The sequence below is a fragment of the Eulemur rufifrons genome, chromosome 7, assembly GCF_041146395.1.
Source record: "Eulemur rufifrons isolate Redbay chromosome 7, OSU_ERuf_1, whole genome shotgun sequence".
Classification (NCBI taxonomy): domain Eukaryota; kingdom Metazoa; phylum Chordata; class Mammalia; order Primates; family Lemuridae; genus Eulemur; species Eulemur rufifrons.
The window spans coordinates 88,916,065-88,941,850 of NC_090989.1; the positions used below are offsets into that span (position 1 = coordinate 88,916,065).

Sequence of the window (25,786 nt, forward strand, 5' to 3'; positions counted from 1 at the left end):
AAGAGAGTTTTTTGGTTGTTGTGTTTTTTTCTTTTTTTAAGAGACACGGTCTCACTCTGTCACCCAGGCTGGAATACAGTGGCATAATCAAAGCTCACTGCAGCCTCACGTTCCTGGACTTCTTTTCCCTCATCCTCCTGAATACCTAGGACTACAGGCATGTACCGCCACGCCCAGCTAATCTTTTAATTTTATTTTTTATAGAGACAGGGTCGTGTTATGTTGCCCAGGATGGTCTTGAACTACTGGCCTCAAGCAATTCTCCTGCCTCAGCCTCCCAAGGTGTTGGGATTACAGGCATGAACCACTGCACCCGGCCACAAGAACATTTCTATCAGTGAAAAAAATAAGTTACTGAAATACGTAACATGATTATAATTATAATAGCTTATTTTCTTACACATTTGTGATAGATCTAAAAAGGAAACGGTGATGAGCAAGTACAAAATTTCAGATAATGATTATCTCTGAGAGGAGGGAAAATAGGATTGGAGAAAAACACAATAGAGGTTTCAAAGATATTTGTAATAATCTGTAAACATTCCTTCATCTAGTCAATGTTTTATTAAAAACCCTACACAAAAATATTCAGACAATCAAAATACATCAAGGTTCATTAAAAACTTTCTGTAGCCTTAAGACATGTTGAACTATTCTAAAACAGTTCTGCTGTGCTTGCTTTAGTACTCCGTATAAAATTAGGTAGCTAAAAACTATTGAGTCTACCTTTCCAATATTTCTCAAATCTATTCTTTTTTCATTTTCACTGACACTATCCTAAAAAGTTCAGAGCCTCAAAATCTCTTCTAAGGACTGCTGAAACAGCCTCCAAATTGGTCTTTTGCTACCCCAGTTTCCCCTCTTCAATACCTCCCTTCAAAGTGAACCAGGTTATCTTTCTGAAAGGCAATTCAAATGATATCATTGATGCCCCTTCCCATTTAAAAATTCTTCTATAGCTTACACATGGCATAGCACATCAAGGGCCTTCTCTCTGGTCTGGCACAGGCAGTCTTATCTCAGCTCTCACTGTATCCATTCCCCTACACTATCCTTACTACTCACAATACCTTAAATGACACACCTCTTCAATCATCTGTATCATTTACTCAATCTCAGACTTTTCACCCGTATTCTTTGCATGTACCAATCATATTTACATTTTAAAATTCACTTCAACTGTTACTTTACCACACTTTTTCCCTTCCTTCCCTAAGCTGAAAGAGTAGTAAAACCCATCTCACAAATCTAATACCTTTACTAAACCTCACTCATGATGCTCATAATCTTCTACTTGGTATTATAGTTAACTGTCTATGTTTTATCTCCTCTTCCATTCTAAAGAAGAGAATCTTCTTTAAAATGAGAATCTTCTTTAATACCTGGCACACTACTTTTTATTAACGGGGCACCTGAGTATTACATGCAATAATTAAAGAAGGTTCTAGATATACATTTAATTTGGGGGATAAGATACAATTAGTTATTCTAAATCCAATTCCAAAAAAAGAAAACAGTCCTAAAACAAAGCTCTTTAAAGAAAACACTATCATGAATTTAGGCCACAATCTTTTAAATAAAACCTTTCATGAGTTTATATTAAGCAATGTGGTATGAAACTTTTTCTCCAGCCTACTAATTTCATAGGCTTTTTCAATGGAGTTTTAGTGAATTTAATTGACGTGCAAATTAGAATTCTGAAACTTCAATGCATTTTACCATGGCCTGAAAAGATTTACATTTCTAAGCAATGAATGCTACCAAAGTACATGGATAGTATATGGCAAAGGGACTTTCTGCTACTCAACCATATTTTGGCTTACTATAAAAACTTCAACAAGAAACTCATCTAGGTTGATTTCCTTGCAGAAAGAAGAGCAAACCTGACTAAAAACAAGTAGAATTTAATACAACAGAGGCCTTATAAAAACCTTGACTACCAGCCAAGAACAGTGGCTCACATCTGTAATCCTACCACTCTGGGAGGCCAAGGGGAGAAGAATGCTTGAGGTCAGGAGCTCAAGACCAGCCTGAGCAAGGGCAAGACCCCGTCTCTACTAAAAATAGAAAAATTAGTTTCTACAAAAAATAGAAAAATTAGCCAGGCATGGTGGCATGTGCTTATAGTCCCAGCTACTTGAGGGGCTGAAGCAGGAGGATTGCTTGAGCCCAGGAATGTGAGGTTGCAGTTGAGGTATGATGACACCACTGTACTCTAGCCCAGGTGACAGGGCAAGACTTTGTCTAAAAAAAAAAACTAAACCCAGATAGAAACTCCCTATGGTTTTTCTACTGAAAGATAAACTTAGTGGTAACAACATCATTTTCTTATGATGACAGAATAACAAATAACAGAATAACAAATTTATTCCTTCTTCCTACAGATACCAAAATAATGCCCTATTATGTCTTTCAGAACCTTAAATTTCAGTTTATTCCTTAATTTCTTTAATGTCATCCTACAAAGATTATTCATTAGAATTGACTTTTCTTCAGAAATAACTTCATAGTACATTTTAATATTACTAAGCAATGAGTTAACATTTATTTATGGCTAACCACTGCATATTTCATGTGTCACATTAAAAGGATTACTAAAAAAATTACTAACATCGACACGGTTATGCTTCACTGCTATTTTTAAACAATCTTTTTTCACATATATACAGTACTAAATAAAGTAATGACTCTAGAACACATATTTTCAGAAGAAGTTATCTACCACTTCCAAATATAAATGCAGCATCTTGACAAGGAACCTGCAAAGTTCTGAATTAAACTCAATCTCTTCTAAGATCATCTACTGAGGACTGTTCTCTCTTAAAGTCATTATTAAAATGGTACTATTTCCAGATGAATAAAAGGTAATACTACATGGCATTCTCTTAATAGCAATTTTTGTCATAGATTTTCATTTTTAATATTTATGATCAAATTATCTGCTTATATAATTTTCTTATAACAAACAGGATCACTTGGACTTTTTTACTTAGGAACAGTGGAACAGAAATCATTTTACCATCAAACTCATACTTACCTGAATAATTGTTGCCAGTATATTTACGTAGTTACTTTCAGTCTGATAGAGCTCTTTTGCAACTTGCCACCTGGCTGACTGCTTTGAAGGAACTGGAGTGGAATTTTTAGAAGACTTGGTACAAGACTTTGGTGTTTCTGAAAGGTAAAAAGGAGAAAAGATTTAATGGAGGCCAGATATAAGTACCAAATGTACAGACTTAACAGGATAAAAGGGTGGGGGAGGAGATAACCTACTCTTATAATACCACCATATAGATTTCCATTAAAATAAAATTTCCTCATAGAGTAAGGCCAGAAAAAAATTTCTACTAAATAAGTAGAACTAAGAGTACAATAGCACAGGCCATTTATTTGGTACTACTTCAAAAATATCAAGGTCATTAAAAACAAAGAAAAACTAAAGAATTGCTGCAGATTAAAGGAGAATAGGAAGAGATGACATAACAACACGTGATCCTGGATTGGATCCCAGACCGGGGAAAAAAAAAAAAAAAAGGAACTTTTTTTTCTTTTGCTAAAAAGGACATTAGAACATTAGTGGGACAACTAGTGAAATGTGAAGTATATATTAATTGAACAGTTCATAGTATTAATGTTAACTTCCGCATTAAAATAATTAGAATGTAGTTAGAGTGAAGGCATATCACATCTGCAACTTACTCTCAAACAATATAGATATAAAAGAATATGTGTGTGTATATGTTTAGAAAAAGAGAGATTTTGACTGAATGAATGCTAAAGCAAACATGGCAGAATATTTCCATTTGGGAAATCTGAGTAGAAGGTAAAGGAATCTTGGTAAAGTTAAAATAATAAAATAAAATGGAAAGCAACATGTAAAAACACTTGTTAAAAAAAGGAGGAAAAAGTTTTTAAGATTACACAATTATAATAATAGAAAACTTTGCACATATATATACAGGAAGCCCCCCTCAAAAAGCCCAACATTAACTGAAAACTGTTAGTTCACACTATCGCAACATAATGATAAATCCAGTCCAACCCAGAGTGGAAGGAGGATGCATTAGTATATTTTATACGTATTTCATGGAAGAAAAAATTTTTAAAAATTTATAATAGCTTTTAATCTTTACATTTTCTTACTATCACTATGGTTAGAATACTTTAACATTATATGTAGCATCTTCTAATGTCAAGTTTTTCAATAGGAAAAGGAATATATGACATCAAGTAGGAATGTGTGACACATAAAACATAATGGATATTTGCAACATATCAATTGTACTCAATAAATAATTTTAAACATTTTTATATTAAAACAATCATGTGTACCATGGTGCTCTGGATGGTTTTTTTTCATAGATAACAGACTTCAAAGGATTTTCCACTTACCATACATTATTTCAGGCTATACTCATCAGATCCAGAAGCCTATGCCATTAGAGAATATCCTTCAGTGGGAAAAAAATTAAGATACTCTGATCTAATTTAATTATATTGTGTCTAGGTAATGATCTACAAACTGAAGATTCTATTTGATAGAGTACCTAATATATTAGTACAGTTGTCATGTCTGTTTTCTTCAGTGGTTTATTTTCTTCTCTTGTCTCCTAAAATGCATATTCAAGTTTCAGTCCTTTATGATCAGTTCTTACCATCCCATGCCCTCGTCCATTATGAATATGGAACCAGTAAATTCTCAAATCAATATTATCTAATCATGATCCCCATCTCCAGCACCTGGGCCAACTTTTCCAAATGCCTATGGACATTTCTACCAAAATGTAACCTGGATTTCTCCAAAACTGTACTATCTTCCCCCAAAATATAAACTTCCTATTTACACCAAAGCAACATTTCTTTCATTTAAAGAAATACTTTGCCTTCATCTCCTCTTATTCCCTTCCTATTACTCCAATCTATCAATATTTCCTCAGTGAGTCTTACTTTTCTTTCCAACCACCATGTATCCTGGTTCATCACCTGATCTAATGACTCAAGCCACTGTGGTAGATTATGTCATGCCTGTCTCCAAACTGCCCTTCTAATCATTCTTCAAAAGAATCCACTAAGACTTATCTATTCAATCCATTCAATTACTGTGCTACTCAAAGAGTTTCTAAAATTTCTTGTTAATGACAATATACAGTTTAGACATGCCAATCTGATATCAAAGTTATCTAATATTAGGCCTCAACCTTCCTAATTTAACTATTACTCCTCCACATTCCAAGCAAATTGACCTATCCATCATTCCCTAAAAACCTAATTTGTATACTATTATCTGCATACTTGCTCCACTTTATATTTTTAAATCCATCTCAATTTTCTGGACCAACCTTAAATTCATTCATTTTCAATCCTTTCCATGACATTCAGTGAATACACTTAGAGAATAAGATAGACAAAGTTCATGCTCTCTTAAAGCTTACATTCTGGTGAAGCGAATCAAATAATAACAAATTAAACAAAAAATATAACTTCTAACAATGATAACTATTACTGAAAACAACCACCAGGCAATGGCGTTGGTAGGAAGGAGTGATAAAAGAGAAACTTAACTTTACAAAAAAGCCAGTTAAGATTTCCTTGAAGCAGACAAAGCAAGTACAAAGGTCCTGAGGTGTGAATGTACTAGAAATACTTGAAGAATAACAAAGATAGCATGATTGAAGCTTAGAGAGCACAGATATTAGAGAACTTAATACCACATGAGGTTAGGTAGATGAGGGCAGGATTACATAGGGATTTAAAAGTTATGGTAATACAAAACCACTGAATGGCTTTAAAGCAGAGGAGTGGTATAATCTAATTTATATATGTTTAAAGACTTCTCTAAGTGCTGCATGTAGAAAGGCAAAAATTAAAATGGAGAGACCATATTTAGAAGACTACTGCAATCACCTAAGAGAGATCCTTTTTACAGAAAAGACTGATTTGAAAAACGAGTGTCAAAGTAACAGAGGAGTTGGCAGTAGCAGAAAGAATCAAGAATTCTAATTCAGTTACGTTAATTTTAAGATGTCTATTAGACATGGACAAGGAGGTATCAAGTAGGCACTTGGACAGGGAAGGAGAAAAATTTGAGTCAGGAGTAAATAAATGTTTTTTAAAACTATAGAATTAACTGAGATCATTTAGGGAGAATACAATAGAGAAGAAACAATGACTCAGGAGGAAGACACAACATTTAGAGTTGAAGAGAGAAGCTAGGCAAAGGAGAATGAGAAATGAGTGATATCACAAAGCCAAGAAAAAAAATGTGTCTATGAAGGAGTAGCTAGTCATGTGTTCAATGTTACTGTTATTGTCTCTCTCCCCAGCAAGAGCAATTTTATGTAGTATGGACTGCAGCTCAGTAGGAATGGGTTGAAAGGACAATGAGATTCAAGGAAATGAGACAATGGATTAAGGATAATTCTTTGAAGTATACTGATGTGAAAGGGAACAGAAAAATGGGACAATAAGTGGAGAGTGTCGTGGAATCAATGGAAATTTTGATTCTTTGTTTCTTAAATCTAGAAAATATATATTTGTTTGCAGACAAAAAAATAGGAGAGGGAAATACTGATAATCAAGAGAGGAATTATAAAAACCTTCTTCTATCAGTTCAGCACAAAGTGAACTCACCCTTCTCTGACTTCATTCTACCTATGTTCTCCATAATTCACGTGACATTTGTGATTTTATTTAGCTAGTGTTAAGAATTTGCTTTTTGAACCAGTCGTGGTGGCTCACCCCTGTAATCCTAGCACTTTGGAGGCTGAGGCCAGGAGTTCAAAACCAGCCTGGGCAACATAGCAAGACCTCTCTACAAAAACTAAAAAAAATTAGCCAGGTGCGGTGGCACACACCTATAGTCCCAGCTACTCAGGAGGTTGAGGCAGGAGGATCATTTGAGCCCTAGAGTTTGAGGTTGCAGTAAGCTACCATGACATCACTGCACTCTAGCCAGGGCAACAGAGTGAGATCCTTGTCTCAAAAAAAAAAAAAATTTGCTTTTTGAACAGCTCTATCACTCTCCAGCTGTGTGACCCTGGACAAGTTACTTAACTTCTCTGTACCTCAGTTTAGTTATCTGTAAAATAGGGATAATAAGACCTACTATAAATACACAAAATATATAAGGCACTTAGCATGTAGGAAGCAATCATTAAATTGACATATTATGCTTAACTTTTCATGTGTCATTTCTCCTCAGCTAGAACAAAGATAATTAAAGGCAAAGCTGTTCATATTTACTCTAGTAGAGATATATCTATATTCTAACAGTTATTCCATTCCACTAAATTTTAAAGATCAGTATTTTAAAATGTGACTTACCTCCATAGTTAATGCTAGACTCTGGTGTGTTGGAGATATCTAGGAGTGACCCTATAGAAAGGGAATGTTCAGCTGACGGGCGCTTACGGGGAGGGAAAGGTGACATGTCTGTCTCTCTCGAAAGCTGAGCAAGTGTCTCTTTTAAACGACGTCTTTTGCGAGTGCTGTTTGGGGTATTTAGAGAAAGCAGTGACACTGATTTCTTGAGCTCAGGAGTGTTAGCCTGTAATCAAAACCACAAAAGCTCAACTTTACTTCCATGGTTCTTTACTGGGACAGGAACAAGAGAAAAATATATTTATAAGTCTGACAAAATCTGGATTTTGCACAATAATTTTACAACTCTACAGTGTCAGGCAATTCAGAAGCTTCATAAAACATAATAGTCAAGAGACCACAATAATTGTCTAATCCCAAGCATCTCATTTTTTTCTTCATAGCACAACATTACATTTTCATCTGTAAGCATGTTTACTATCTACTCCTTCATTAGGCCATAAACTCCATGAGGGCAGGGACCACTCATATTCTGTTCACTGTATCTCTAGTATTTAGCATAGTGCCTAGACACAATATTTGCTGAATAACACTTGATTTTTAAGAGCTCTCTCCCTAAACCTAAAGCATACCTTTAAAACTTTATCTTAAGAATTTTACATTTAGAAGAGTCTGAAGAGAGCACAATATGGTTGGTACCTATTTAGATTTTATAGAAAGAATAATCCTCATCTTCAATATTCCACTTGAAATTATTAAATCCCAAACTGAAGTAAATCTTCTTTTAAAGCCCGCTTCTATACCTTTATGCCACTTTGGTAAATATCACTCTTCACCAAATTCCATCATCATGGCTAGATTTTCCTTGCCTACATTCTACTATTAAAGTCATCTTTTTAATGACAGCTCCCCTCTTAATATTTTCAGTGGTTCCCAATACTTCTAGGATTATATCCAAATTCATTAACATAGTAAAAACTTGTTGATTCTACCTATTTATTAAGTTTTACCTGTTGTCTTTCTTTCCCATACTTTTTTAAAACCATACTAAATTACTTAATATTTTAATGTATTCTCAAGCTTTCATACCCTCTCCCATCTGCTGTTCTAACTTGATTGTCCTTACCTATTTAGTCTAGTAAGTTGGCTCAACACTTATTTGCCTTTTCCAATCCTGCGTAAGTCTCTAAGAAAAGAGTAAGGCTACCTAGAATACATTATTCAATTTTAGGATGCATCATTCTACATCATAACTTTGCAAACCTATCTTTCTACTAAAGTTCTAAGTTTCTGAAGACAGAGATATTATTGTTCATAATGGTATCACCAAGAATTAGCACAGAACAACATATATTAGATTAAAATAATATACATTACATTTAAGAGTTTCACTTAAATCTATGTAGGCTATTATTCAACATCCAATTGTTTAATTATTCTGAAAATCCTAAACATTATGTAAAAGATATATATGCTAATTATACTATGCTCTCTAAAATTTTTGGATAGAAAAGTATTGTTTCTATACAGCAAGTTCACAAAATAAATGACTATGGGCCAAAAAGCATACCTTTTCATATAAATACATAGTTTCTCCAGCTCGGGCATCCATTTGAATGCTTCCCCAGAACCACTAGGTAAGAGAAAAAACATTTTAATAAAGAGTTTAAATTTACCTCAGAGAAGCCATAAGTTAATGTTTAAAAAAACCAATCTCATTCAAGAATTACTTGCCTCTTGCTTAACAACATAAAGTTTCTTCGAAGGTTCAAATGGAAGTTCTTTTACTATATTCTCTTCAACAATAAGGTGAGTGCATCTTTCATCTCCAACTGATAAATAGTTACCTCCTAAAGAGGAATGCAAACAAGAATAAATAAGCCAAACTACTTATTTCCAAACCCCAACTTTTAAAGGGGCATATTCACTAGGATGTGAGTAAGCAGGCATAGGAAATAAAATAACTTTTAAATATGCTAAATTTTACCTTGCATTTTAGTCATTTCTTCCATATTGGTTTTCTCTTCATCTGAAAATCCCAGGAAACTTAAAACACAATCTTGAAATGGAGGAACTTTAAATTCATTTCTAAAGTCATCAATTGCTGCACAAAAATCCCTGAAAACAAAAATATACTCTTCTAGAACCAGCTTAACTTAAATTCAAAAGTTAGGCATATCAATTTACAAATCAGCAGTAATTTTCAAGGTCTTAGCATAATCCATTTATTGAAAATATTTTACATCTGGTCCTGAAACATTCAGAAAAAATTCAGTTAAAAAAAAAAAAAAAAAAGTGACGTATCATCACTCAACCTGGAAGTAACTTTTGAAAAAATGTGATCACAGATAACCTATATAAGGATTCAAATCCTTGTTCTGTATTTGAAATTTTATGTGAACTGTATTCCAGGGTTTTCTAGTTTCAGGAAATCTTAAGTAATGATGGAGTGCCATAGCAAGAAATTGAGATTGGAAAGCTTAGCAAAACTAATGAATTGCAAATACCAATTAAAATGTAATCAGACAAATATAAAACAAAAAAAAATTTAACAATCCAAATACCCAAATTCATTAAGCTATTACCTAATAATTTTAGAATGTTTTTGATAATCAAAATAACTTCACAAGATCAAATCCAAAGATATCACAAATATCTTTTAATTTTTTATAATTTTTTGATAACTTTGTTCTTCCTAGATTTTTTATTCCCTAAGATACCCAGATTGAATTCATTTTTTTCTATAGTATCTATGAATTTAGATTTTTTTAGCACATGGATTTATCCTGAAAACATAACAATTTAATTTACATAACAAACTACTGAATTCCTAAACACTTACTGTTCATTCCGCCTTTCCCAAGCTTTATAAATCCAATCTGGCTTCATAATTGGAGTACCCAGGCTCACAGCAACCTAAAAATATAAACATTAATTACAATGAATTTCTCCTTAAATAACTGCATTTAAGGAAGTTCTAAACAATTACATACTTTTTTCACACAGATCACCATTCATCTGCTTTGCAACAAAATATAAATGAAAAAAGAGAAAAAACTGTCTTTCAATCACATAACTTAGGTCAAAATAACTTTAAAACAATTTCCATGATGTCCAAACTGTTTCCTTATTTTATTTTAAATAAATATGAGTCGATTAAGTTCATCTTTGTTAAATTTCTATTTCTCCTTTCTTCACATTTGCTTCCTTGAAAGTACTGACCACCCCCAAGATGGCACTACAGAAGAAAACAACTGATTAAGCCACTAAAACCTCAGCTATGAGTTGAAAAGTTTAGGGGAAACTCAAGAGTACTCTAAAATTACCATTTGCTTCATAAATACACCAAGCAAGGGTGAGATCAAATGACAAACTCTTGCTTAAATATTCAACTAACAATCTTAAACTAAGATTTCAATCCTAATAAAAGTATTTTCTCCTGTTCTTTTATAATTAAGAAGTTAAATCTTAGAACCATTTTATAACAGCAGAGCTGTTTTTGTAATTACCACTTAGATTTTGCTAGTGGGCACCTGGGGAAAAAAAATAAAAATTAAAAAAAAAACAAAGACCACTTAGACAAGAGTGAAATATCTGTTTCCAAATTTCATACCATGCTATCCATCTACCAACTCCCACAATCCTACTCATCTTTCAATGCCTACCTCAAGTACCATTGCTTTCTTAAAACTTAACCACTCTTATGAGTTAATATTTTTACTAAATATATTCATAGCAAAAATTGAATTTTTGATCCACAATAAATTGGAGCGAAATAGGGGAAGAGTGCTATTATTAAACTCATCCAAAAATAATGCTATATTGAAATATACAAAAATATCCAGGTTTACATACCCTAAATTTTTCTCCTTGTGTACAATTTGCCACCAAATGTGTAACTTTTGAATTGAAGTCTTTTCGAATTACTCCACCCATATGATGGACCAATGTCACCAATCTGACCTCAAAAGAAAAATTAAGCAACATTGACTTCATAATTTGAATGAATTCATATAGCATTTATTAATAGTAAATACTTTCTATTTATAAGGTGCATATAAGATTTTTATAGAGATGTTAAATTTTATGTCAAAAAAAAGCATTAAAAAAAGACTTGTTTTAGCAGCACAATTCACAATTGCAGAGATGTGGAAACAACCCAAATGCCCATCAATTCATGAGTGGATTAGTAAACTGTGGTATATGTATCCCATGGAGTATTACTCAGCTATAAGAAATAATGGTAATATAGAATCCCTTTTGTTCTCCTGGACAGAGTTGAAACCCATTCTATTAAGTGAAGTATCCCAAGAATGGAAAAACAAGCACCACATGTACTCACCAGCAAATCGGCTTCCCTGATCATCACCTAAGTGCACATTTGGGAATAACACCAATTGGGTATTGGACTGAGGTGGGGGGTGGGGGGAGGGGATGGGTGTATACCTACATGATGAGTGCAATGCGCACTGTCTGGGGAATGGACACGCTTGAAGCTCTGACTCAGGGGGATGGGCGGGACATGCGCAATATATATAACCTGAACTTTTGTTCCCCCATAATACAATGAAATAAAAAAAAAATAAAAAATAAAAAATAAATAAAAATTAAAAAAAGACTTGTTTGTATGCTAGCATGGGCAAAATTACACGTAGAGATGACCTTAGTAAAGATCATCACACAAAACTAAGTTAATTAAACAACTGGGTTTCATACTGACTAAATCTATTGCTGCTTTTTTAAATACCATACTGCCTAAATATATTGCGTTTTGTTTTTTATCTTTCTCTCCTCAATAAACCTCATTTTCATGCTTGGTCATAGCATACTAAGATTCTTCCCACAAAATTAGAGTAATACCCATTAGCTCTAATACACAAAATACACTGAAACAAAGAAAAGAACTTTCTATGAATTTTCTAGGGCAATAAGAATAACTTTGAGGCTGGACTTGATAACAAAAAAATGCAGTGTATTAACAAAAACTTCAAATAACCAATGTAGCTGATAGGATACTTGACAGTTAAGCAGAAGAGAGTTATGAAATTTTTGTGTTAATTCTTATCAGTCATCCTACACAAAACATGTTTCTTTACATGACTCTTCAGAATTTATTTTGGCACAAAATTTAAACCTTGGTATAGCCATAGCATTTTCTCCTTTAACATCTTTAAAGTAAAACTATAATACTAAAAAGAAATAAAAAGCCAATTTAAACTTATTTTGCTGGAAAAAATATGCTTTTAATGGAATTTGTTTTATAATACTTACTAGTTCTTCTTTCTTTCGGAATCCAGTAAAGCACAGTACTAGATTCATCATACTTGTACAATACAATGGCCGACATGAAAATGGCAAAGGCTGAGGATACAACAAGTTTAAATCTGTGAGCTTTCTTTTTAGTAGAAAATACAATACAACTTTCTCACTCTAAAGATATTTCCTCTCTTGCCAATCAACTTTCCCAATCCACAGATTTATTGGCATTTTTCCTTTTTCTTTCTTTTTTTTTTTTTTTTTTAAAGACAGGGTCTCACTCTGTTGCCCAGGTTGGAGTACACTTGCACGATCATAGTTCACTGCAACCTCGAACTCCTGAGCTCAAGTGATCCTTGTGGCTTAGCCTTTGGCGTAGCTAGGACTACAGGCACATGCTACCATGTCCAGTTAATTTTTTAAATTTTTTTGTAGAGACAGAGGTCTTGCTATGTTGCTCAGGCTGGTCTTGAACTCCTGGCCTCAAGCAATCCTCCTGCCTCAGCCTCCCAAAGTGCTAGGATTACAGGCATGAGTCACCACTCCGGGCCAGTGTTTTTCAATATCCAACAAAAAATAGCAAAGAAATGGATTGCAAGCATCACAATAAAAAAATTCCCATGATTTTCAAATAGTATTTAACATAATCTAAACATACTTTACTATCAGCAATCTAAGAAAATATTTATATCCAAACTTTTTGTTTGAAAACATACTCTGACACATAAAATATTGTCTATAAGCAAAAATTTCAGATTCCATACACTATTGTAAATGATTCCAATTAATGTTATTAAAACAGATTAAAGGTATTCTATAATAAGCATTAGGTAACCATAATATATACACTTAAGCCAAATATGATTCCAATTTTTAAACTAAAAAAATGGAGATATTCAGTAAATAATTTACCCAGTGGTTTTATATGTATATATATAATAAAATATTTATATACACATCAGAAAGACAGAGAATGGTTTAAAAATAATAAAAGAACATATTTGATTGCCACCATTATGCAAGAAGATTCTTTTGCATAATTTTGATCTCTGAAAAGTTTATTTGCTTTTTGAGAGCAACACTTCCGAATCAAAACATTAGAGAATTAAAGGTTATCATAAGCTTATTACTAGCATCTATAACAACAGAAGCAATTTTAGGTGAATAAGGCAAGCTTAAGAATGGCAAACAGCCCTTTTTGCACCCTTCCTTTTGCTATCCCTTTGCTGAGACAATGGGTCCAGTCGTCATCCGTAGGGTATGGTATGTATCACACTGTGTAAACCTATATCTTGCTCTTGCCCTATAATCCTATCTTTCTCTCCTCAATAAACCTCATTTTCATGCTTGCCTTAAAAAAAAAAAAAAAAGAAGAATGACAAAACATAGCAACAAAATCAAACAGGGACTAACTCTGCTACAACCCTTATATTGAAATACCGTTTAAAAACAAAAAGCTAAAATAATTTTCCTAATTTTAAATCATGCAGTAGCTGATAAAAATGGAAACATGATATCTGTTCTGTGTAGAGGAAAATAAAAGTTTATATATGTATATACATTTTTGGAACCCAAGTCTAAGGAAATTATTTCTAAGACATTGCAATATTGAGATTGTATGTCTGTGTATATACATATATACAGTTGTCACTGTTTAACCTTCAAAGGCCTCAGCTTTTCACAGCTAAAATTTACAACAGGAAGAATACTAAAGGACTACATTAAAGTAGCCACCGTTATTCCTATTCTAAATATTTCATACTTTCCACAATTAATGGGATTTTTCCACTTATGAATTTTCTGCTAATTAAAAATTAATAAAAATGTAACCTTGAAAAATCATAATATATGTGTATTATTTCTTACCTCTCCTTTTTGTGAACAGTGTAATACAACTGGTGGTCCAATAACTCTACAATCAGCCTTGTATAAGTCATTAAAGACAGAATCCTGGAAGTCCATGACTACGAATACATTTTCAAATTCTGGAGAATCCAAGCCTTCAAATTCTTCCATTGATTCCATCTTTACAAAGTGTACTTTAATTTCCTTGATTTTTTTCATATAGTTATTAGAAATAAAAATTATTGATATATCATATAAATTAATTCATGCCTCTAAATAAGGCCTAAAAATCAATTCAATAAACATTTTTTAACATTTTTATTTTCATATTTGTAGAAAACTTAAGTTTTAAATGATACAATAATAATCATTACACTTAATAGAGAACAACCATGCTTCTTTACTTATTTGTATTTTATATATACATTTTTCCATCCAAATTAAAATCTTAAATTTTAAAGATCAATATTATGAAAGAATAAGCTTCTGATTTATTACTTAGTAGTCATTATGAATTATCTAGTATGGCACATTAAGTTCCATAAAATTTGAATGAAGTTTTTTAAGTACATGAATTTTAATAGTAGGATGCATTCATTAGAAAGGCATCCACTATTTCCTTTTATTCTGACCTAGAAAACAATACCATACATATAGTTCTTCCTCCACAAATCAACTATCTTCAGAAAAATAAGAAAAAAATACTATAGCACTTAATATTTAAAAAAGAAAGATTAACAATCATTTCAGTAAACATGTAGGAAAAAGGAGAAAGATGAAATATGTAGGCAATTTGCAGCATGGCTAATGTAGGATATAAAAAGGCAAGTTGTTGGGGTGGGGAACCTGCGGCCTTCAGGCCACATGTGGCCTTGTAGGTCCTTAAGTGCACCCTTTTGATTGAATCCAAATTTTACAGAACAAATCCTTTTATTAAAAAGGGTGCAGCAGAGAAAGACGAAGCTTTTCTGGCCTCCTTTGGTGCTTAAAAAAGAACAATCTTGAAATCAGAAGGCCACAGGCTCCCCACCCCTCCAAGAAAAAGAATGAAGATACTTAAATATCTATGTAACTCCTGTATGAAAAGAACAGAACCATTTAAAAGAAAACTGAGAGTGGGTCGATAAATTATTTGGGCTTTATATGCAAGGCTGATCAGGGCTGAGTTGTATGCCCCTAAAATTCATGTTGAAGCCCTAGTCTAAAATGAAGAATGAAGCCCTTAGCATGTGACTATATTTGGAGATAAGAGCTTTAAAGAGATAATTATGGTTAAACCAGGTCATAAGGTGGGTCCTAATCCAATCTGGTGTCCTTATAAGAAGTTTATGGGTTTTTTCCTTTTTGTTTTAGAGATGAGGTCTTGTTCTGCCATCTAGGCTGGAGTACAGTGGCACAATCATAGCTCACTGCAGCCTCAAACTCCTAGGCTCAAGTGATCCTCCAACCTCAGCCTCCCAAGTAGCTGGGTTCACAGGAGCCCAGCTAAGAAATATGGACATGCAAAACAAACACCAGAGATGTGAGCACACACAGAAGAAAAGCCATGTAAAGACACAGCAAGGAAGACATCTGCAAGTGAAGGAGACAAGCCTCAAGAAAAACTAAACCTGCTGACACCTTAGTCTTATAATTCTAGCCTCCAAAACTATGAAAAAATAAATTTCTGTTGTTTAAGCTACTCAGTATGTGGTACTTTGTTATGGTAGCTCTAGCAAACTAAAATAGCTGAACTAGAGAATTAGATGTCTTTCATATGCTGAGGCAAATTCCCTGATGAGTAGCAATTATTATAATTTATAATTTTGGAAACACAGCAAGAATTTAGACTAAATAAAAAATTAACAAGAAAAAGAAGCTAAAGAGTTTAAAGAAAATTGTCAGATCTTTGTAAATTTTACATCATTTAAATTTAAATAATGAAGTCCTTATAAAGTAATTTGGCATTATTTAGAACAGATGCTATAGTTTTGAGTTTCAGATATATCCAAATTTAAAAAGTATAAAATAGTTTCTATCCACCAAGCTTCAGAGTACACAAAATACTCCTTGTGCCTAATTCCAATCACCAAAAAGTGGAAAAATACAATCAAGGGAAGTGCAGCATGCCACATGCAATGAGATGTGTGACCTACCATATTAACAATACTTTTTATTAATTTTTCATCCGATTTTCCAGGACAACTTTCTTTTATCTTTATAACAGGGACTTCCATTATTTTAATGGTCTGTGGAAAAGAGACTTAAGTATGAGATTAAGAAAGCTACGAAACTATTTATACACTGATGGAAGAAAAATTGTTCTTTTAAAAAAAAATGGAAAATTAAAACTCTGTACCTTTAAGGCTTTTATAAGTTCTTCTTGTTTTCCAGCTTCTTGAACCAATATCACTCTCGTTTCAATCTGAGGCATTTCTTCTGTTGAAATTTAAAATGTTTAGATATGTTTATCAGGCACTAAAATCATGATCAGTAGTTCCTAATCACTTTTTTGTCTTTATCTGATATGTCTTCTGTCTTTGAGGGGATCTAAAACTAAATTCCCTAAAACTAAAATGACTTACTTCCAACTTATTAAAAAAATATTTGGCCATATATCACTTTAGAAAAAAAGAAAACATATGGCAGCAGGGTATACAAACATCAGCATTCCTGCTAACCAAAGAAAGCACTATCTTGCACAGCCATCCTCTTCAACAGTGCATACAACTTTAGGAAGGACACATTTATAAAGCAGTTAGGGAAGAAGTGGCTCTTCACTTAACCAGTCATAACTGAAAAAATTCTAGTGAAAAAATTGCAGCTAGATCACCCTCACATACAGAAAAAGCAATAACCAACATTAAGAGGCCTCCACCTTTTCAAAGTTAGAAAGCATTAATCCAAATGATAATCAGAAAATCTACATCGGGTAAAGGGATTGTGTCAACAAAATATTTATTCAATACCTTTACTCTAGCATAACAGTTGATACTACAGTTAAATCATAAGAAAATCAGTAGTCTGTAAGTTTAGGATTAAAATACCAATTCAGTGTTTAAAAGCAGATAGTACATTTACCTTCAACATATGAAGCAGATCCAATAAATAAGTTTTCCTTGGAAGTTTCAGTACCTTTAGAATCAAAAATGGATGACTCTGCCAAGCTAGTCCTCCCAGTGCATGATGATAAACTATTTTCAGCCATTGTTTCAATTCTCTCTGTTGACTAAAAAAATAAAATTTGAAAAATGCATTAAACAAACATGATCATTAGGCAAAAATAAGCATTAGAAGCCCTACTTTTATACCTAGAATTTATAAAATTATTACCCATTTTTCTTAATACTGAACCAAAGAAAGTCACTCAACTTCTCTGAGCCTCAGTTTCCTTTCTGTAAAAATAAACATTAACACCTGACCCACAAGAACATACTAAAAATAATATAATGCAAAAGCACACAGAACATTACCTGACATGTAATAAACCTACCTTCTGCCCTCCCTCCACACCTTTGCCCTCAACCATCCTATTTCTCTTCCTATATTCATTTATAATATCACCATAATACCCCCACCCCAATAATGCCAGCCAAAAACTTGGATTCCTCCTTACTCTTTCCTGTACCACATTCCCCTCCTCAAAACTCCTATCAATGCCATTAAGTATCTCTGGGACCTGGCTGGCCCCTCTTCTCTATGCCCAAAGCCACAGTGGTACTTGGTCTAATACAATAGCTCCAAACAACTTTATTATCAGTTTCTTCAGAAATCACTCTCCACCTGGTTTTCAGGGTTATGCTCCTAAAAACAAATGTGACCATATCATTTCCCTGCTTAACACCTTCCACGAGTACCCCTCCTTAGAACCAAGTCTAAATTTCCCATCAAGTTTACAGTTTTGTCCCAGCCTACCTTTTCAGCTGCATCACCTATAAGTAACTCCCACAATCCCCATACAATCTATGCAACAGCAACAACGAATTTCTCAGCATTTTCCAAATGCAAATCACACTATTTACATAAATAGTGCTCAACTCTTCACTAGCACAGCTTCAAAGCCCTCAATTCACCACTCTTGACTCCTACTCTGTGGATGTCTCTGAACTTCTCATGTATAACTAGACTGGTCCTTTCAGTATTTTCATATTACTTTAAAAATATCTCTCCTCTAAAAGATTTAACAAGACCACTATGCACGCGTTAATGCCAATATAATTCTGGACTATAAAAGAAAATCCTTTAAATTTTCCAGGACTTTAAAAGTTAGGCAAGCAGGGAATAAATAAAAAGCTTAATAGGCTTTCATCAGTTCAAATTTTTGTAAGCTTTTGCATAAATTGATTACCTTGAAGTTAACTTCTAAAATATCAGGCAAATACAAAGGAGGCCCCACCTTTATCTAGAAGTACATGTGTGATCTACTTCTTCAGATTAAAAAATATACAAATGTCTTCTTCCAGATTCTTAGCAAAGTAGTAGTTTAAATTATATGCTATGGAGAAATAATAAGGTATCATCAGTATCATTTCTGAATGGTGATAATAAGTAGTGTGAAAATTGCACATTAACAGACTGAAGCACAGTTGTTAGGTCACACACTTCAAAGCCAGGCAACTCAGTTTCCTGTCTCAGCTCTGCACTTTAGTAGGTTAAGCCTCAGTTTCTACGTAGGTGAAATAGACATAGTAGTACAACTCAAATGCAGTTGTAATGAAAACTGAATAGATGATGTCTTAAAATGGTTGAATATTAATTCTCATGTAATATTCACAAGGTGAATATTTCTTATTGTCTTACCATACATCCATGTCAATCATTATTCTAAGGCTCTTCAAAAAATCTCCAATAGTTGTAAAATCTTAATTTAGACTCAATAAATTCTATGCAGCCCTTATTGTTTTTTGTTGTTTGTATCTTCTACACTCAATCATTTCCAATGAATAAGAAAAAGCCTTAAAAAGACTTTCATTCAAAGTTCCCTAAAAAGAACATTAAAATAATAAAGTCAAGAGATAAGCTAACCTGCTTTAGGATTAGAAAAGCAGGCGGAGATTTTAATAAATCAAAAACACCATTTGAAAATGTTTACATTTTTCTCCTATGCCTCCCTCTTTAAAGACCATCAAAACAGCTAATTAATAATTAAAATTGGCCAGGCACAGCAGCTCATGTCTGTAATCCTAGCACTCTGGGAGGCCATGGCAGGAGGATTACTTCAGCTCAGGAGTTTGAAACCAGCCTGAGCAGGAACGAGATCCTATCTCTACAAAAAAATAGAAAAACTAGCCAGGTATGGTTGCATGCACCTGTGGTACCAGCAACTATAGAGGCTGAGGCAGGAAGACCACTTGAGCCCAGGAGTTTGAGGTTGCAGTGAGCTATGACGACACCAGTGCACTCTAGCCTACGAGATAGAGTGAGACTCTGTCTCCAAAAAACAATAATAATAATAATTAAAATTGTTGGCCAGATATGGTGGCTCACGCCTGTAATCCAAATGCTTTGGGAGATCACGGCAGGAAGATCACTTGAGGCCAGGAGTTCAAGACCAGCCTGGGCAACAGAACAAAACCCTGTCCCTAAAGGAAACTTTAAAAAGTAGCTAGGCATGGTGGCATGCATCCCAACTACTCAGGAGGCTAAAGAAGGAGGATCACTTGAGCTCAGGAGTTTGAGCCTGCAGTGAGCTATGATCATGTCACTACACTCCAGCCTAGGTGACAGAGTAAGATCCTGTCTCTAAAAATGATATGGTATATGATCACTTTATTGCCAAAACAGCCTCAAAATTTATGGAGAAAAAGAGATGAATGGTAAGTTAATGACATAGCTAACATCCAACAGTCCGATTACAAAAACAAATACACCAATCACTTTTTTTTCACATTCTGATATTCCAGAAGCTTTCAAAATAAACTACAGGCTGGGTGTGGTGGTTCACACCTATAATCCTAGCACTGTGGGAGGCCAAGGTGGGAGGATTGCTTGAGGTCATGAGTTTGAGACCAGCCTGAGCAAGAGCTGAGACCCTCATCTCTACAAAAAATAGAAAAATTAGCTGAGCGTGGTGGCCCGTAGTCCCAGCTACTCAGGAAGCTGAGGCAGGAGGATCACTTGAGCTCAGGAATTTGAGGTTGCAATGAGCTATGATGACACCACTGCACTCTAGCCCAGGTGACAGAGCGAGACCCTGTTTCCAAAAAAAAAAAAAAACTAAAATAAACTACAACATAATCAATGTTCATAAACCTATACAGCTTACTACTCACCCAAGAACAGACTCAAGGAGCTTCTGACTAAATACACTATTAACACATGTCCCCCTTTTATCCCCAAAATAAACTTTGTCATTTAAACAAATATTCACTTTAGGTTTTCTTTTACTTATTTTTTAGGCAATCACCTTCCAGAGTGAGGGACCAAAATGCAATCCTGGGTATACTGGTAGTGTTATTAACAATAACGTGATTAACAACTAACATTTATTTAACCCTTAGTATGTGGCAGACATTGTCCTAAACCTTTTACTTGTACTTATTTAATCTTTGCAGCAATCCTAAAAGGCAGGTACTATTATCTTCATTTTATAGATAAAGAAACCTAGGAATGGAGAGGTTAAGTAACTTCCCATAAGTCACACTGTTAGTAAGTGGTAAAACAGGGATTCAAAGCCTGGCTGATTCCAGAGGCTGTGCTTTTAACCACTACATATCTGCTCCTGGAAGCGGGGCGGTGGGTAATGTTCTGGCTGTTACAAACTTTCTGGAGAAAGGCCAAGATGAATCTTACAGTGAAACCACTATATACTGAGATAAGTCACTACAGGCTGCAAATGCCGGACCCCAGAGCCGCAGAGTTGTGCGCAGCTTGCCAGAATCCCTTTCCCAACTCCCTCCCTTCAAACACACTCTTCCTTAAAGAGATCCAACCGGGTGTGGGGTGTAGATGCTCAGTAATATTGGGGACTAAGGGCTCCCCCTCCGCGTCACGGCCCGGCTGTTGGCGGAAGGGTGGCGGAGTTCCCAGAGGCCTGAGCTGGGCTGCTCCGGAATTCGCGGTCACCGGGGCGGGGATGTAGACCACAGGCAAAGAAGCCCACGGTTCTGGGGGTGTTCGACCACTTCCACCTCCCTCACTCACACACAGAGTCCTCACCACTCTCAAAAAAAGCCCTGGGAGTTCCAGCTCTTCAAAGTCCGACTTCTCTCACAGGTACCGCCATTCCTCGCCGGTGACCGCCACAGCCAATTCAAAAACCGAGCCGCTCTCTCTAAGAGCCATGCCGATTGGCGCGTGATGTCAATCTCCTTCCCATAGGCTGGAGTCTCCAGAGGGACGGTGATTGGTCGCTGCTCTCCACCCGCCTCCCCGCAGGCGCCGATTGATTGGTTGTGCATGTGTTTCAAATAAGCCAAACGGCTCTTGCGTCAGGAGTTTGTAGATAAATGCCCGGATGTGGCCAGGAGGTGGCGGTGGTGGTTCCTGAGCTTCTCAGGAATCTGCAGGTGTTTCTGTGACTACCGCTTGTTTACTCAGTAAACATCCAATTTCCTGAGGAAAGTTTGGGTGGATTCTTTCTACCCAACCGTAACTTTTTTTTTTTTTAAAGCGCTAACAAATCGTTTAAGCTAAAATCTGTGCCTCCGCAGATGATTTTTTTTTTTCCCACCGGTCGCTGTGAGCTGTAAGATTTTACTGCCGGAATACTTTCTGCTTTAGGAATGTATTTAAAGTTGAGTTAAGGAATTTTTACTTTGGTGGTTGTTTTGGCGCGTGTCAGGGCCAAGGGGCCGGCCTGCAAGGCGGGCTTCCCGGCTGGACTTCAAGTCAGCAACTGCTTATTTAAATCCTGCCGCATACTCCTGCAAAAGTGGAGAAAATTTTTACAAGTAATAAAAATAGATCCTGCTGTATGTAAAGCACTGCGCTCTGGTCTAGGGAATATCACGGGTGATTAGAATAAATTCTTAGTGTTTCTCGGATTTTTTTAAATATAATCTTGTATTTGAATAAATTAAATATATGCGCCTCAAGATTGTAGAATCTTTTGGAGCCAGAGTAAATTGCCTCCTGGCTGCTCCCATCCTCCTACTGTGAGAACTTTTGCTTTCCTCTGAAGTCTAGCCAAGAATTTATCAACTTTTTCCTGTGATTAATATTGCTATTATGAAAACAAAATTATTTTCTTCATTTTCTAAATATAATACTATGTAACACAATCTCTTAAGAAATCTGTCTCCACCAGATGGGTTTTGCATAGTTACCACCTGATGGCGGATTTAAATTAAGGCAAAAAGGGAAATCCATTGCCAGAACCCTAAATCCCGATAAGAAGAGGAAAACATGTACTTTGCAGTGGAACACTTAAGAACATATCAAGCGAGTCATGGGAATTCACAATTTTTCCTGATTTTATCAGAAAACCTTAGAATGCCTGAAAAGTTTGTAATGCAGTCCTCAAAGTGAGTGAAAGCAGTCTGGTGATTATTGGTTTCCCTGCTTGTCAATATTTACAGTCAGCCCTTCATTCTGATGCTGTGATAACCACTAGGGCAGAAGAAAAAAAAAACAGTAATTGAAATTTCCATTTGAAATATGCTTGCATATCCAAACATGGTGTGCCTAGCATTCCAAGAATCTCATTACTGAAAATATATTAAGGTACTGTGGAAAGCAGCCCCATTTCCTCTGTGCACTGCTCCTGATTCAACAGGCTTGCCACCTAAGTCTAAATGATTGACTATGTATGGTATCACTACATGAAATTTCAGCTAGCCTAACAAAAGCTGTACCTGATTTCTGTTAAGTGATATGGGGCAAATTTGACTAGCAAATAAATAGGCAATACCACCTTTTTCACTCTCTTGGGTCTTCATTTATTCAGCAAACATTTATTAATTGTAAGACAGCCATTGTGCTTGCTGAGGGTACAAAGATTAATAAAACATAGATGTCTGCTTCTCTAGACCACACAATATTGTGAGGGAAATTAGCAGGTAAGCAAATAATTACAACGCAAGAGAAAAAAGAAAGAAAATGAACACATATTGATAGTTTACTATGCACTTTACCATATTTAATCCTTAGACCATGAGGAGGCATCGTTAGCCCCATTTTACAAATAAGGAAACTTTTGGAAAGGTTTAAGTAACTTACCCAAGGTCACCTAGTAAATATTATAGCCTGCATTAGAACCCAGAAAAAATAGATGAGTGTCAATAAAATCCAATGTAGATCTGTCCGAAGGCTCAATGAAAGAAATGTAGATGGGAGTATTTCAGACAGTCGTGTGCATAAGATGCTTGTAGGCCACTTAATTGAACCTAGCAAACTGCAAGTGTCTGGTAAAGTAAAAGATGATCCCTAATCTTTAGGTATTTGCAGTTTTAAAAAGCCAGCACTGCAAAGGCAAATGTTACACATTGCTCTTTAAGAAACAGTGATCTTCACATGTAGGTACCAAATAAATATTTACAGAATGTATAAGCTAGATCCAAGTATATCAACAATGTTTGGGGTGATTGAATATTCTGGTCAACTTAGTCACAAATTATTCATTCAGTAACAAGCACCCAGTTAGGCACTATGCTAGCGCCAAGAATACAGCTATGCAAGACAAACATGGACCTTGTCCTCATGGCACTTACCTTCTAATGGAAGAGCACTATTTGTAGTGAAACTTTATTCTACACATAGATTTTCACAGAATTTGAATACATGCAAAAGAATAATGAAAATAACAGTCTTTCTGATTCAGGAGCTGTTTCAAGTGCTATAGTGTTTCAGGATCAGCATTATGATAATTTTTTAATATTGTATTTATAGGGCATAGGCAATTGAATTGAATGACATATTATCCTTGAACTTTAAAAAAATAAATTTCTAATACTACCTTGTTTACTTGCAGAATAGACCGGGATTGGTGGCTCATGCCTGTAATCCTAGCACTCTGGGAGGCCGAGAGGGGAGAATCGATTGAGGTCAGGACTTCAAGACGAGCCTAAGCAAGAGTGAGACCCAGTCTCTACTGAAAATAGACAGAAATTAGCCAGACATCTAAGAACAGAAAAAATTAGCCAGGCGTGGTGGCACATCCCAGCTACTTGGGAGGCTGAGGCAGAAGGATTGCTTGAGCCCAGGAGTTTGAGATTGCTGTGAGCTAGGCTGACGCCATAGCACTCTAGACCCGGCAGGAGAGTGAGACACTGTCTCAAAAAATTTAAAAAAAAAAAGTTCAGGATACATATAGGAAACAATAAATGGTTTTGTGTGTCTGGTTCATAATATACATGAAGGGAAGACTGGAAGATAACTAAACAAAAGTAGGTTAGAAGGAGCTCAGGAGGAGCTCCAGTGTTGTGATAAACTTTATGCTGAAAACACTGAAGATCAATTAAAAATCTTGAAGCAAAGAAGTTATATAGTCTGTGTGTTTTTTAACAGTAACAATATGGCAACAGAATTTCACTTGAAATGGAGCTATGAAAGACAAGAAAGACCAGTGAGAATAATGTTGAACTGGAACAGACATGAAATGATAGTTTAAACTAAGATAGAAAAGATGGGTTGGAGAGATATAGAGCAGGAAAAATGAGTAGGTTTGGTAGCTGATTAAATACAGAGGATGAGAGAAGAATCAAAAATATGCAAAAATATAAAATTATTATACCCATCTGAATGACTGGAAAAATAGCCATATCATTAAAAAAAAAAATAGAACCATTTCCTAATTCAGAAGACTGTAGTTTCCTGTCTTCCTTCCTTCCCCAGTACCTGCTTTCACCCCAGGTTACTCCAGTATCCTTACTGAGGAACCAGCCAACTAGATTCACAGTTCCTTGAATTCTTTGGATCCCAAAACCTCAATTCAACAATCCATTCTGACAGACATATCCTAAATGTTTTACAGTTAGAATTTCTTTAGCTCTGAAATGTTAGCTTCAAATATTCCATTCTAGGCCAGGCACAGCGGCTCACAGCTGTCCCAGCACTTTGGGAGACCAAGGTGGGAGACAGAGGCAGGAGGATCACTTGAGCCCAGGAGTTTGAGAGTAGCCTGGAGACCCTGTCCCTACAAAAAAAAAAAAAAAGAGAGAAAAATTAGCCAGGCGTGGTGATGTGCACCTGACAGAGAGAGAATCTGTTGAAACTCACTCTATAAAGCCAACTATTTACCAAATGTCTCTACTCCTGTGACCCACGATCATATCAAACTCTACATGTGCTGAAGTCAATTCCTTATTTTCCCCCAGCTCTTCATCCCTTTCTCTTTTATCTCCTGTATGTCTCTCTCGAGTGACAGAATCCCTGTTCACTCAGACTCCCAAGTTGGACCTCTCAGTCATCTTCCTGTTCCCTTCATCCTTTCTGTCTCCCTGCATGG

At 35.2% G+C, this 25,786-nt stretch overlaps 1 protein-coding gene across 1 annotated transcript in view; it reads right to left on the reverse strand.

The window, feature by feature from the left end:
* Nucleotides 1-17,608, reverse strand: part of ECT2 (epithelial cell transforming 2) — a 56,422-nt gene extending 38,814 nt beyond the window's left edge. The window contains 12 exon segments of the mRNA XM_069472926.1: nucleotides 3,038-3,174; nucleotides 7,324-7,546; nucleotides 8,891-8,953; nucleotides 9,055-9,170; nucleotides 9,308-9,438; nucleotides 10,163-10,236; nucleotides 11,176-11,283; nucleotides 12,592-12,681; nucleotides 14,443-14,625; nucleotides 16,557-16,649; nucleotides 16,760-16,839; nucleotides 17,482-17,608. Of these exon segments, the coding sequence (XP_069329027.1) occupies nucleotides 3,038-3,174; nucleotides 7,324-7,546; nucleotides 8,891-8,953; nucleotides 9,055-9,170; nucleotides 9,308-9,438; nucleotides 10,163-10,236; nucleotides 11,176-11,283; nucleotides 12,592-12,681; nucleotides 14,443-14,625; nucleotides 16,557-16,649; nucleotides 16,760-16,839; nucleotides 17,482-17,608 (1,425 nt within the window).
* Between the last annotated feature and the right edge of the window lie 8,178 nt (nucleotides 17,609-25,786).